Below are 15,271 nucleotides of genomic sequence, written 5' to 3'. Positions count from 1 at the left end.
TTTTATCAGGTTTGGGCTGATGACAGTTTTCAGCACAAAAAAAAAAATGTGCTGAAAATCTCGGCTCATATGCGAGTATATACAGTAAATACTTTTTGTAGTTTTTTTCTTTCTTCGATGTAGCTGTATGATATGTTTGCAGGATGAGTTGCATTTGTCAGCGGCACCATTTTAGAGATGATCACCAGAAGGCTATGCAATCCAGACCAGCTAATCTATGTATCCCAGCCCCCAGCAATGATTGGCAGCTTATACACAGGTTACCCAGCTCAGCATTTTGACCACTGCTACATCTACAGCAGAGTAAGCAGGGATCTATCAAAACTGCACCCAACAGTCCAGTAAGTGACATTGTTCGAATCAAGATCTGTGTCTCTACAGAATGCAGCTCTCAGATTCAAGAGCAAAAACTTGGGACAGATTCCCGTTAAAGGAGTAACAGGCCTAGAATAAAAAAAAGCTCAAATTTAAGGCAAACTATTTGGGGTTTTAAGATATTTCTCCTCTATACATAAAAATGTTTTACTTACGGTAATTGAAGTCAAAAGTCTCTTTGGAGTAATTGCCTAAAATAACAAATGACAAATACATATTGAATTTTTTAAACGTGAACAAAAACCGGAGATCAAAAAAAGAAGGTTGTGAGATTCTAACAAAATAAAGAGGGTGCTCACTTTATACCATTGAGTTGGCTTTACCCAAGAGTGTACAGTGACTAATTCTCCAATCAAAAGGCCTCATTGTACATTTATATTCAGTAATATTGGATATAACCGCACCTCAGAAAAACACCATAACATGCCCTTTCAATGTGGAAAACACATGTGCGCAGCACTCTATACATGCCCCAGTTCTAGCATGTGTGTATATTTGAATTTATTAGAATCTATGCATACAGTGTACAGTAGCATTTTTATGACATGGTCCTCCGTGTACCATACATTGTGCAGCTTGGTCACATATATTCTTTTCTGTATATTTTTTACTTTGCATGTGGTGCAATAAACACTGCAGATCATTGGATTTCCCAGGAGTCAGATCCTCATAGATCATATGATCTTTAAGGATACGCCTTCGATTTAAATAGATACAAGGCAACTAAGAACCAGAAACAATTACTTATTCTACCCTAGTCATAGACCAAAGGAACAATTGTTATTCCTTGTCCAGTTAGCAGTTATTGTCTGGGAGAAAGTACAAAAAAAAGGCTAATAGGACACCAATGATTTGACTAAAAGAATAGAGAAAAAGTCCAGGATAAAGATTATGCCACTTACAATCTCCTCACTGATGGTCTAAATTTTACTTAACACACTGTCCGCCCTGTGCAATATAGAGTACTGTCACACTAAAAGCAAGCGTCAGAGCCAGGGAAAATCATACCAAACACATAAGCTTTTGTATTACAGAAGCAGAAAGACGCAGCGTTCTGTGAAGAGCCTGGGCAAAAAAAGCAGCATTCAATACCAAAAGGTTAAAGTTCACAACTAATTACCTTCTTTAATGTACCTCCACTAATCAATTAGTGACCTACCATAAGGCTAGGCCATCAAAATAAGTCTGGAAGAACAACTTTCACATTTCTAAGCTATTTACTGTCAGTACAAGATCACCCTCCCGTTTACATGTAGGGACAGCTACTTTGTTAGGTGCCGAGAAGTGGATCCAATTGCACCCTGTCTATGCAGAACTCTGAGCTATACAACCTGTAATCTGAATTACATTGTAGCAAGCTACCAGGCAACTGTGCAGTTGCTGAGGTCGGTCTAACTGAATAAAGCTGTCCTGAGAACACTCAATACCTGAACCCCCAAAACGTAATCATTGTCTTCACTGGGTCTCCAAGGAAAATCATTACCTCCGAACATATGTAATTCAGAGAGCGAACCCAGCGCTGACTGGCAGCGCGATGCCCAAGAGAGCCAGTGCCAACATCGCTTAAACAGCGGCAGCACTGGAGGTTAGTACTGGGTGGAAACAGTGATTGAGAAGGGGTTGTCCCAGTAATGGACAACCCCATTAAAGACATGTCAGCAGCATTGCAGATCTGCAAAATCTGCGAGAAGCTGATATCAATTTATATTTTATAAATGATCTGATGTAAAATGCATGGTGTAGAAAACCTAATTAGTTACCTTTGACTTTACAGCCTTTTTCCGCTTATCAGATGTGGGAAATTCTTTTTGTTGAGCCTAAAATATGCAGTATAAAATTATTACGTATGCAGCATGCAGCCACTACAAACATATGCTCTAAACTACTAACTTACCAAGCTGTAGACATCTATGCAGACCTCAAAGTCGCTGGACACATCTTCACTGAAAAAAATAAATTATTTACAATTAGTAACTCTACTGGAGGTATAAACCAAAGAATTATCCCAAAAGCTGGTACAATTCTGACATTCTGGACACGAGGATTTCATTTACACAAAAGGTCTTCGGAAATCCAGGAACTTATTTGCTGAAAAATAATGATTACTTACAGAGTAAATATAGTTGGAAAGGACAAAGCGTCTCCTTTCATTGAACTGGAAATACGTGTAAGTGGGGTAGCCACCATGTTCTCTGCACCAGATCTGATAATTATGAAGAAGTAATAGTTTGCAGACTCTGAGAAAAGAAAAAATGTACAGTTTAGTCTGAAGAAAGTTACGAAAGGGCAACCGATTAGATTAGAATAAAGTTTCAAGTAGGTATTGCTATAAATTTATGGCAAACATCTTAAAAGGCCCCAGAGATCAGACAGTTCAGCTTCAGTAAATCTATACATTCGCCATACAATGCCAGAGAATCTTTTCTTAGAACTCATTGTGTTTTCTGTAGTGTATGAATACATTTATAGTTAGATGTTCCCCTCACTGTGAAAGGACAGGAAACGGCAGACGTCTAAGGAAAGATGTCGGAGAACCAGCTTTATTTATACCATGAATACCAGAATTTACTAAAACAGACAAGTCAGGTAAGCCGAATGTATCACTCTCTTTATGGCAGATCCCATGCATTTCATAAATAAAAGGTGGGCAATGACATTAGCTGAGATTATTAACGGAACCTGTCACCAGTTTTGCAGCTTAAAATATCACGTTATTCAGAGTCCTCTCTGCATTCCCTAAATCCTTATATAACACCTCACATCACTCAGCCTAAAAGGAGCATGAAGGTAATTTGCGGAAATTGGCATTATAGCTGCAGTTAAATATTGTTGTTTTTTATGAGAGAGAGAGCGAGAGAAAGAGAGAGAGCCTGATATGCCATGGACTCCTATACCCCACCATAGACATGTCCCCTATCCTCTAAAAGGAGCCAGATATATCCTGGACCTCCCTAACCCACCCCCTATTTTTACCATATGCTTTGGCAATGATAACATGTACTTGGTCCTGCCAATAAAGCTCATTTAAATTGAATTGAGAAACAGAGAGAGAGAGAGAGAGAGAGAGAGAGAGAGAGAGAGAGAGAGAGAGAGAGAGAGAGAGAAAAAAACAGAGAGAGAGAGAAACAGAGAGAGAGAGAGAGAGAGAGAAACAGAGAGAGAGAGAGAGAGAGAGAAACAGAGAGAGAGAAACAGAGAGAGAGAAACAGAGAGAGAGAAACAGAGAGAGAGAAACAGAGAGAGAGAAACAGAGAGAGAGAAACAGAGAGAGAGAGAAACAGAGAGAGAGAGAAACAGAGAGAGAGAGAAACAGAGAAAGAGAAAAAGAGAGAGAGAAAGAGAGAGAGAGAAAGAGATCCATTTTTCTTCAAGTGCCTACTTATTCTGGATCTTGAAACAGCCACACCGCTGGTTTTCAGAGAGTCCTGTATTTCAGCTGATGTTATTTGTGGGGGTTTTCTTTGCATCCCGAACAATTTTCCTGGCATTTGTCATAGGTGAGGCTGTTACCTTTAGTAGCCATTCAAACCCATTTGTGTAAATTTCTGTGCATGTTATCAGACTAAAATCACCAGGGTATGTGAACTTTTGATCAGGGTCATCATTATGATTTAAAGGGAATCTGTCACCACTTTTTTGGGATACCGTGTATATACTTGAGTATAAGCCGACCCGAGTATAAGCAGACCCCACTAATTTGGCCACAAAAAAAACTGGGAAAAACTTAATGACTCGAATATAAGCCTAGGGTGGGAAATGCAGCAGCTACCGGTAAATTTCACAAATAAAAATAGATACCAATAAAAGTAAAATTAATTGAGACATCAGTAGGCTAAGTGTTTTTGAATATCCATATTGAATCAGGAGCCCTATATGATGCTCCATACAGTTCATGATGGGCCCCATAAGATGCTCCATATTAAAATATGCCCCATATAATGTGGCACAAAGGTTAATAATGGCCCCATAAGATGCTCCATAGACACATTTGCCCCATACAGTACTGCACAAAGGTTAATAATGGCCCCATAAGATGCTCCATAGACACATTTGCCCCATACAGTACTGCATAAAGGTTAATAAGGGCCCCATAAGATGCTCCATAGACACATTTGCCCCGTATAATGCTCCACAAATGCAGATTATGGCCCCATAAGATGCTCCATAGAAATATTTGCCCCATATAATGCTGCACATGGCCCCATAGAGATATTTGCCCCATATAATGCTGCACATGGCCCCATAAGATGCTCCATACAGACATTTGCCCCATATGCTGTTGCTGCGAAAAAAAAAAAAAATGACAGTCACCTCTCAGGCCCCAACACTTGCTATATTCACGGGTCCGCGTTCCACCGACGGCCGCCGCTGTGTCTTCCCCATCCTCTGCACTGATGTTCAGGCAGAGGGCGGCGTGCACACTAATCGCGTCATCGCGCCCTCTGACCTGAGCATCAATGCAGAGGACGGGGAAGACGCATCGGCGCACTGCGTTATACTCACCCGCTCCTGGTGACATGGTACCGCTCATTACAGTAATGAATATGCGGCTCCACCCCTATGGGAGTGGAGTCGGGTCCATATTCATTACTGTAATGAGCGGTACCATGTAACCGCTCACTACAGGAAGAAGCTGCCGGCACCCGGAGAACCAGGGACGTCCAGGGACCACGCCAGGAGCAGGTGAGTATTTTTTTTTTTTAATCAGATAGATTTTTATTAGCCATGACAAGATATTACAAATAATTCTTGTTACATTGTTGCATAAAACTTTTAAATATAACATTCCCCCCCATCCCCAATACCCCCCTCCTCCCCGCCCAACCCTAGCAGAAACCTCCACAGTTCCTAACATCATGCAAATAGTTAAGTAACAGTCCTTTGTATTTCCTAAAAGAATCTGATGTTTGCATAGTCTCATTCAACACATTAGCTCGAATCAATCAACGGTTGCCATAACTTGTGGAAGAGGTCCAGCTTATTTCTTTTGGTGTAGATACTTCTTTCCGATGAAAGTAAATGGACCGTTTGCATAAGGAAATCTCTCCTTGTCGGAGGTTCCTCTCTGATCCAGAATTTAGCGATCAACTTTCTTGCAATAAATAACCGTCTTGCAACGACTAATTTGGTCATGTTATCCGTTACAATTTCTTCCACATATCCCAATATGCAAATCAATGGGTTCCTAGGGACCATACAACTATACACCAATTCAATACGGTTTATTACCACTATCCCAAAGGAGGACAATCTGGGGCAATGCCACAACATATGCAGTATGCCCGCTTGAGTTTGTGAGCACCTAGGGCACTCCGAATTAGGCCTCAATCCAGCTTTGAATAACCTATCAGGGGTTCTATAGGCCCTGTGAATTATGAATAACTGTGATAACCTCCCAAGTTCACTCATTGAAATCTTGGGCACATATTCTAGGACCGATTCCCATCTATCCCTATCAAACGTTCCCAATTCCGCTTCCCATTTCCCTCTAGCCCTGATAGGGTGTTTATCAAGAAAAGAGAAAAGAAGAAACCCATATACTTCCGATATCGCCCCCTTCGTGCAGCTGTTCTTAAGGAAAAAAATCTAACATGAGATCTACTTGCACCATAATGGGTCTCCTTCTATTTTGTGCATGATAAGCATGGGAGATACAACTATATTGGTACAGTTCAGACCGTGGAAACTGAAATTCTTCCTGCAGCTCCTCAAATGTTTTAAGTCTACCCTGACTCAGCCGTTCAATACCTGCCGTTCAATACCTGCCTGAATTCTTGTAGATATATGTTGTCCCATATAGGCGAGAATCTAGTGAAACCGTTCACCCCCTGATGAGCTTTACTTTTTCGCAGGTGAGTATTATTGGACAGCTGCCGCTCCCCCTCCCCTGCCGACCCCTGGGTATGACGAGTATAAGCCGAGAGGGGCAATTTCAGCCTAAAAAAAATGGGCTGAAATTCTCGGCTTAAACTCGAGTATAGACGGTATTAGGTCAAAATCTCATTCAATTCAGTGTCCCCTTTGCATTATACCAGTACTTTTGATGCCCCTTGACTCCCCACCTATGATCCATAAATACCGTTTTTATTCCTCCCGCAGTGTATGTAAATATCCTCGGTCCGGTTAAATGGGCGGGGCTTATTGTCAGTCTCAACCCCCCTTCGGCTTGCTCTACGCCTTCTTTTCTGTGAATATCACAGATCGCGTATAGTTTTGGAGCGTGCGCATTCAAATGGCCTCTAGCGCATGCACAGTATCCTTTACCCAATTGTGGACAAAGCCAAAAATCATTGGCAAAGGATACTGCGCATGTACCAAAACTATACGCGAATGCAGAAATTCCCCCGAAAAGAATGCGTATAGCAAGCCAGGAGGAGGGGGGGGAGAGATGGACAATAATCCAAGCCCATCGGACCAAGGATATTTACATACACCGCAGGAGGAATAAAACCGGTATTTATGGATCATAGGTGGGAAGTCAAAGGGTATCAAAATTACTGGTATAATGCATAGGGGACACTGAATTGAACAATATTTTCACCTGATATCCTAAAAAATTGGTGACAGATTGCCTTTAAAGCGAGAAAACACAGTAGTTTGACAATAAATGGCTTCACGCAACCACTAACCATGAGCGGAGAAAAGGTTTTGGTGTTATCATTCATATTCCCTGAAAAAAGGCCAAGAAAGCAAAAATTCTGCTGTAGTATGTAAACGTTTGAACACACACACACACACACATACACCATGTTCCAAATTGTTATGCAAATTGGATTTAAGTATCATAAGGATTTAATTGTTTTGTTTTTCAAATAAACTCGTGGATGGTATTGTCTCAGGGCTCAATGGATCACTGAAATCAATCTTAAACACATGTGATAATTAGTTTTCCAGGTGATTCTAATTAAAAGGAAAACTACTTAAAAATGATGTTCCACATTATTAAGCAGGCCACAGGTTTCAAGCAATATGGGAAATAAAAAGGATCTCTCTGCTGCTGAAAAGTGTTAAATAGTGCAATGCCTTGGATAAGGTATGAAAACATTAGATATTTCACAAAAACGTAAGAGAGTGATCATCATACTGTGAAGAGATTTGTGACTGAAACAGAGCACAGACAGAGTTCATGCAGATAAAGGCATAATGAGGAAGGTTTCTGCCAGACAAATTCATTGGATTAAGGGCTCCTTTCCATTTGCGAGAAACACGTCCGTGTCTCGCATGTGAAAACCAAGCTCAGGCGCCGGCACTTGGGAGCGGAGAGTGCGGCTACATAGCAACACATGGAGCCGCACGCTCCGCTCTGGAGTGCCGGCTCCTGAGCTTGGTTTTCACATGCGAGACACGGACGTGTTTCTCGCAAATGGAAAGGAGCCCTAAGAGAGCAGCTGCCAAAATACCATTACAAAGCAGCAAACAGTTATTTGAAGCTGCTGGTGCCTCTGGAGTCCCTCAAACCTCAAGGTGTAGGATCCTTCAAAGGCTTGCTGTGGTGCATAAACCTACTATTCGGCCACTCCTAAACAGTGTTCACAAGCAGAAACGGTTGCAGTGGGCCCGGACATACATGAAGACTAATTTCCAAACAGTCTTGTTTACTGATGAGTGTCGACAAACCCAGGATGGCCCAGATGGATGGAGTAGTGGATGGTTGGTAGATGGCCACCATGTCCCAACAAGGCTGTGACGTCAGCAAGGAGGTGGAGGAGCCATGTTTTGGGTCGGAATCATGGGGAAACAGCTGGTAGGGTCCTTTAAGGTTCCTGAAGGTGTGAAAATGACCTCTGCAAAGTATATAGTTTCTGACTGACAACTTTCTTCCATGGTATTAAAAGCAGAAACGTGCCTCAGGAGCAAAATCATCTTCATGCATGACAATGCACCATCTCATGGAGCAAAGAATACCTCTGAAGTCATTGGCTGCTATGGGCATAAAAAGAGAAACTCATGGTGTGGCCACCATCTTCCCCTGACCTCAACCCTATAGAGAACCTTTGGAGTATCATCAAGCAAAAGATCTATGAGGGTGGGAGGCAGTTCACATCAAAATAGCAGCTCTGGGAGGCTATTCTGACTTCATGCAAAGAAATACAAGCAGAAACTCTCCAGAAACTCACAAGTTCAATGGATGCAAGAATTGTGAAGGTGATATCAACAAACGGTTCCTATTAGTGATGAGCGAATATACTCGTTACTCGAGATTTCCCGAGCATGCTCGGGTGTCCTCCGAGTTTTTTTATGGCTCGGAGTTTTAGTTTTTAGCGCCGCAGCTAAATGATTTACATCTGTTAGCCAGCATAAGTACATGTGGGGGTTGCCTGGTCGTTAGGGAATCCCCACATGTAATCAAGCTGGCTAACGGATGTAAATCATTCAGTTGCGGTGAGGAAAACTAAATCTCCGAGCACTAAAAAATAGGGATTTTTGGTTACTCACCGAAAAATCCTTTTCTCCAAGACGCTCATTGGGGGACACAGGACTGTGGGTGTATGCTTCTGCCGCCAGGAGGCTGACACTAAGTAAACTTAAAAAAAAAATTAGCTCCTCCTCCATCGTATACACCCTGACACTGGCTACCAGAGACTCCAGTTTGGTGCAAAAAGCAGTAGGAGAACAAAAGAAAACACAAAAAAATAATATAACAGCATAAATACAGAAACTTTATGTCTAGAAAAGATCCTACTGACTAATGTAATCAGATATAACCAAAGCAGCCATAAGGCTACCAGGGAGGGAGCTGTGTCCCCCAATGAGCGTCTTGGAGAAAAGGATTTTACGGTGAGTAACCAAAAATCCCTATTTCTCCTTCGCCTCATTGGGGGACACAGGACTGTGGGATGTCCTAAAGCAGTCCCTGGGTGGGAAAAATCACTCACCAGAAAAAGACATCCAGATAATGCTTGTCTATAAATGCGCCACTGCCGCTTGAAGAATTCTTCTACCCAGACTTGCATCTGCAGAGGTCTGGGAATGGACATTATAATGTTTGACAAATGTATGCAGACTAGACCAGGTCGCAGCCTTGCAAACCTGTTCTGCTGAGGCCTGGTGCCGAACGGCCCAGGAAGCCCCCACTGCTCTAGTCGAATGAGCCTTGATTCCGGCCGGAACCGTCATGCCCATGGAGCGATAAGCCTCCTGAATGGTCGCCCTTATCCATCTGGCCAGGGTAGATTTTGAAGCCGCGCATCCCTTCCTGCGACCCTGCGGAAGGACAAACAGAGCATCCGTCTGGCGAAAGGGGGCCGTACGGGAAACGTACCTCCTCAGAGCCCTCACCAGATCCAACGCATGGAGAGCCTTTTCTACACGGTGCGTAGGTGCCGGACAAAAAGAGGGCAGAACAATATCTTCATTAATGTGAAATGATGAAACAACCTTCGGCAAAAAGGATGGAGCTGGTCTGAGCACCACCTTGTCCTGATGAAATCGCAAAAAAGGAGGACGACAAGAAAGAGCTGCCAGCTCCGATACCCGTCTTATGGACGTTATGGTCACTAAAAATACAACTTTCCAAGAGAGAAACATCAAAGAAACCTCTTGAAGAGGCTCAAAAGGAGCGTCCTGTAAAGCCCTTAAGACCAGATTAAGGTCCCAAGCTTCCAAAGGAGTCTTATAAGGAGGGACCTTATGAGCGACTCCTTGGAAAAAAGTCCTGACTTGACGATTAGGAGAAATCCTGCGTTGAAAAAGTACTGATAAAGCCGAAACCTGCCTTTTAAGGGTACTCGGAGCCAGCCCAGAATCCAGACCTGCTTGAAGGAAGGCTAGAATGTTAGGAACGGAGAAACGCAGAGGGGGCAGCCCGCGTTCTCTACACCAGGAAAGAAACACCTTCCAAGTGTGATAATAAATCCTGGCCGAAACGGACTTACGTGCACTGATCATGGTATCAGCCACTTCTTGAGAAAAACCAGCCTGAGTTAAAACCCAAGATTCAACGGCCAGGCCGTCAAACGTAGGACCTCTGAGTTCTGGTGGTAGATCGGCCCTTGAGATAGAAGATCTGGCCGATCAGGGAGCCGCCAAGGAACCCCGGCTAGAAGTTGTACCAGGTCTGCATACCAGGTCCGTCGTGGCCAATCCGGAGCGATCAGGATGGCCGGCACGCTCTCTGATTTGATCTTCTTGATTACTCTCGGGAGCAGTGCCAGAGGAGGGAACAGATAAGAGAGATGAAATTGGTTCCAAGACAGTACCAGCGCATCCACGGCGATAGCCTGGGGATCTCGGTACCGAGAGACAAAAACTGGGCACCTTGGCATTCATCTTGGACGCCATTAGATCCACGTCTGGAGTTCCCCAAAGATGGCATATCTGCAAAAATACCTCGGGGTGGAGAGACCATTCCCCGGAGGCTAGATCCTGACGGCTTAGGAAATCCGCCGCCCAGTTTTCTTCGCCCGGAATGTGGACCGCTGAGATCACAGAGTGATTTCTCTCCGCCCAGAGTAGAATCAGTTTTACCTCCTGCATGGCTGCCTTGCTGCGGGTGCCCCCCTGGTGATTTATGTAGGCTACTGCTGTAGCGTTGTCCGACTGAATCCGGACAGGGCGACCCGCCAGAAGATGGTGAAAACGTAACAAGGCTAGCCGGACCGCTCGAATCTCTAAGATATTGATGGGGAGTTCTGATTCCCGAGGAGACCAGCGTCCCTGAGCTGTGTGATTGAAGAACACTGCTCCCCAACCCAGGAGACTGGCATCTGTTGTGACCACTAGCCAATTGGTTGGAGGAAAGGGCTTCCCCCCGAGAAGAGATGAGCTGTTTAGCCACCAAGCGAGAGCCCGTTTGGTCTGGAAAGACAACCGAAATTTGCGGTTGAGAGAGAGAGGAATTTTGTTCCATGCTGACAGGATTGCACGTTGGAGGGGTCGAAGATGAAACTGTGCAAACGGAACCGCCTCTATGGTTGCAACCATCTTTCCTAACACCCTCATCCCGGACCGAATCGAATGAGGGTATGGTTGTAGAAGGTTCCTCACTTCCCGCCGAAGGGCTAAGACCTTGTCCTGGGGAAGGATAGTTAAGGCTTGAGAGGTGTCGAAGGTCATGCCTAAGAAAGAGATTTTTCGAGACGGCCGTAGAGATGACTTCCTTAAATTTACCAACCAACCTAGACGGGAAAGGGTGTCCAGAGTGATGTCGACATTTTCCTTGCAAGACTGAAATGTCGGTCCCTTGATCAGCAGATCGTCTAGGTATGGCAAGACAACTATACCTCGGGAGTGCAGAATGGACACCACAGTCGACATGACTTTTGTGAACACCCTGGGAGCGGAAGCCAGTCCGAAAGGTAATGCCGTGAACTGGAAGTGTAGATTGTTTACGGCAAACCGGAGAAATCTTTGATGGAGCGGAAAGATGGGAATATGAAGATAAGCATCCTGAATGTCTACTGAGGCCAAAAATTCTCCCTTTTCCAGAGAGGCGATGACCGACCGCAGAGACTCCATCCGAAAGTGTCGAACGCGGACAAACTTGTTTAAGAGTTTGAGATCTAGAATAGGCCTCACTGCTCCATCCTTTTTGGGCACTACAAAAAGATTGGAATAAAAGCCCTGGAATCTTTCTTCCTTTGGAACAGGAGAAATGACACCGCTGATACGGAGAGACTATGGAATTGAACAAGCTTTGACAAAGAGATTTGCACTTGGGAAGACGGGATGGGAAGAACCGGGGAGGAGGAAGGCAGACCAGCTCTATTTTGTAACCTGAAGATATGAGCTCTGCCACCCACTGGTCGTGGATTACCTGAAGCCAGACCTGGCGAAATGAAAGTAGACGTCCGCCTACCCTTTTGGAGATGCCCGGAAGAGGCCTCCAGTCACTTGGCCAAAAATCTTTGCGTCCTAGATCCTCTAGATCTAGAAGACTGGGGACGCATTCTTCCCCCCAGACTGGCCGAATAAGGGGTCCGACCGTCTCGGTCCTGATTGGGACGACCCTGCGCAGGAGAACCTGATGCTGGGGCCCATCTGACATAGCGAAAGGTTCTAAAGCGAGCCTGAAAATGGCGCCGAAAAGGCTGTCTGGCCCTCTGCTGAGGAAGGAATTTACTTTTCCCTCCTGTGGAGTCAGAAATGAGCTGATCCAGCTTTTCTCCGAACAAACGACCACTCTGATACGGCAGGGATGTAAGAGATTTCTTAGAGGTAGAATCAGCCCGCCAGGACCTTAACCAAAGGGCCCTTCTGATGGCAATAGCATTAAAAGCAGCCGAGGAAGCACAATCTGCCGCATCCAGAGATGCGTTAATCAGATAGCTACCGGCCATAGCTACCTGAGAAGACATTTCAGCCAATTCTGCTGACACATTACCTTCCTGGAGAGCCTCAGATAACGAGTCAGACCAAGATATAATAGCCCTGGCAACCCAGGTTGCCGCAAAAGAAGGAAAAAGTGCTGAGCTTGAGGCCTCAAAGACGGAACGAGCCAAGCCCTCTATAAGACGATCCGTAGGATCCTTAATCGATGAGCCATTAGGGAGAGATAGTAACGTGTTAGAGGCTAAACGGGACACTGGAGGATCTACAGAAGGATTTTCTGCCCAATCACTACAAAGTTCCGAAGCAAAAGGATACCTAGCCTTCAGAGCTCTTTGCCCTGAAAAGCGTTTGTCCGGGTGCTCCCTATTGCGTCGAATGAGGTCCTCGAACTCAGGATGAGAAGAAAAAACCCTATGGGCCCGTTTAGACCGCTTAAATGAGACCTTATGATCAGAGGAAGAGACGAGCTCGTCTTCTATCCCCAAAGACTGATTGACAGCTTCAATTAGGCTGTCTACTGACTCCTGAAACCCAGGTTTATCAAAATTAAGAGACCCTTCTGACTCGTAGTCAGTCTCAACTTCACCGCTTTCTGAAGGGGAAGGAGAGCGAGATACGGAACTCCAGGATGCGGAAGCACCTGAGTGCCTGGGAGACGCTTTGCGAATCCGCTTTCCATGCGTCTGTCGAGTGAGAGCGCGCCCCCTGCAGGCCGCAGACTCCTGAGACCCCGAGGCCCTCTCTGAGACAGGCGGATTACCGGTCCCGACCGCCGGGGTCTGCAGTGATTTGATCGCTTCAGTAAGGGACGCCATGGATTGTGACAAAGACGTGACCCATTCCGGAGGAGCTACCACAGCATCTGGCTGAAGGACCGGAGCTGGAGAAACTACTGGAGAACTGGCAGGGGGGGGGCTCCTGGACATGTTCAGGGTCACAGGCCTCACAGAGGCGATTACTTTGGGCGTGCGGAAAAAGGGCACTACAAGATACACAACTGGTAAAAAGAACCGTGTGAGTCTTAACCCTTCTAGACATAATGATCCGTAATGCTATACCCAGGGCCAGAGACTGGGAAAAAAAGGAATGATTCAGCCAGATGGAGGGAGAAGCACTTACCCCAGTCCTGTGTCCCCACGAGTACCGAGATGGATCCTCAAAGCATGATGCTGAGCCCAAAAGCGCTGTCTTATATGCATAGCAGGCCTTAGGGGGGAGGGACCGCCAAACGATGCTGCGGCCTGGAGCAGGCCCGAAGCCGGGGCCTCAATTTTTCCCCCTTAGAGCGAGGAGAGCCGGAACCGGAAATGACGCGCCGGAAGTCCCAACGCAGCAGCGTCGGACCACGCCGCAGCTCCGCCATACCAAGACGCCGGCCTCAGCAGCGCTGAAAAAAAGGCACCGCACTCCCAGAGGACACAGCCGCAGGTAATGCCAGGAGCCCCCCCATCATACCGCACTATCGAGGGATAGAACCAATGACGGTGCAGGAACCCTATCTCCATTATCCCCAGGATAAGGAGAGGGACCATCCACCACCCCAGCTAACACCGCAGGGGTGTAGAATTCAGGGGGGAACACACGGACATCTTATGGGCACCTGTACAGCCTGGAGTCTAGGTACCTCAGGGTGGTCAGGGCTAAGTCCGGTGAAGAATCCCACGTCGCGGGGAAGGATACGTGGAGAAACATCGCACGTACTTGCCCGTTGATGGTTTGGGGAGATCGGACCCTCAAAAAGGTCCGTCGCCCCTTCAATCCAAAGATGTTGAAAAATCGGGTCCATCGATCCAGGACCCAGAGATGTGCCTCCTTGAGACACTAAGCATGAACTGGAGTCTCTGGTAGCCAGTGTCAGGGTGTATACGATGGAGGAGGAGCTAATTTTTTTTTAAGTTTACTTAGTGTCAAGCCTCCTGGCGGCAGAAGCATACACCCACAGTCCTGTGTCCCCCAATGAGGCGAAGGAGAAATACTTGGAGGACACCCGAGCATGCTCGGGAAATCTCGAGTAACGAGTATATTCGCTCATCACTAGTTCCTATGTTAACATGTAACTTGACCTGTTAGGATGTTTTGGCGTTAAATAGCTTTGTTGTTCAGTGATTGTGACCTCCTAATCTGCAAATTCCTCAAATGAGCATTTTCAGCTCTTTAAAACATATCAAATGTTTAGAAATTCTACTGTGCCTAATAATTTGGAACAGTGCATTTTGAGTTTTTATTCATTTTGGAGATTATACTGTTATCATTCGGAGGTTTCTTTAATAAAATTCGATGTATACTCTAACGGGTGAGGACTTATTAGTCTGACTCATTTGCACTGATCATTTAGGAAAATCCGAGAAAAATGTAATTTGCATAATAATTTGGAACATGGTGTAATTTGGAACATGGTCCGGCGGCTGCAGATGACACTGTACTTAATAGCAATGAATACTCACTGCCGTCCACGCACATAGTCCCAGCGTGGCGAGCAGTGAGTATTCCAGCAGCTGTGCTCTGCTTGTAAGCAGCGCATGAGGTCCCTGCCATGAACAAAGCAGCTGCTGGCACCGGAACAAGACGAGGCTGTGAAGGAGTGCCGGAAGGTTATTAGAATTTATTTTGTTTTATGCTTTTTTGA

General features: G+C 45.3%; 1 protein-coding gene across 3 annotated transcripts in view; it reads right to left on the bottom strand.

Moving 5' to 3' along the window:
• Nucleotides 1–15,271, bottom strand: part of ANLN (anillin, actin binding protein) — a 118,200-nt gene that overhangs the window by 18,769 nt on the left and 84,160 nt on the right. For all 3 annotated transcript variants that reach the window (XM_069730227.1, XM_069730225.1, XM_069730226.1), the window contains exons 15-18: nucleotides 2,486–2,612; nucleotides 2,270–2,318; nucleotides 2,136–2,192; nucleotides 531–566 (exon numbers count right to left, since the gene is read on the bottom strand). In XM_069730227.1, coding sequence (XP_069586328.1) covers nucleotides 531–566; nucleotides 2,136–2,192; nucleotides 2,270–2,318; nucleotides 2,486–2,612 — 269 coding nt within the window. The remainder of the gene's footprint in view (nucleotides 1–530; nucleotides 567–2,135; nucleotides 2,193–2,269; nucleotides 2,319–2,485; nucleotides 2,613–15,271) is intronic.

This window comes from Ranitomeya imitator, chromosome 6, assembly GCF_032444005.1.
Source record: "Ranitomeya imitator isolate aRanImi1 chromosome 6, aRanImi1.pri, whole genome shotgun sequence".
In the NCBI taxonomy this organism is placed as follows: domain Eukaryota; kingdom Metazoa; phylum Chordata; class Amphibia; order Anura; family Dendrobatidae; genus Ranitomeya; species Ranitomeya imitator.
Note: the sequence above shows the minus strand (reverse complement) of the source record. Positions and strands in the feature narration are given on the sequence as shown.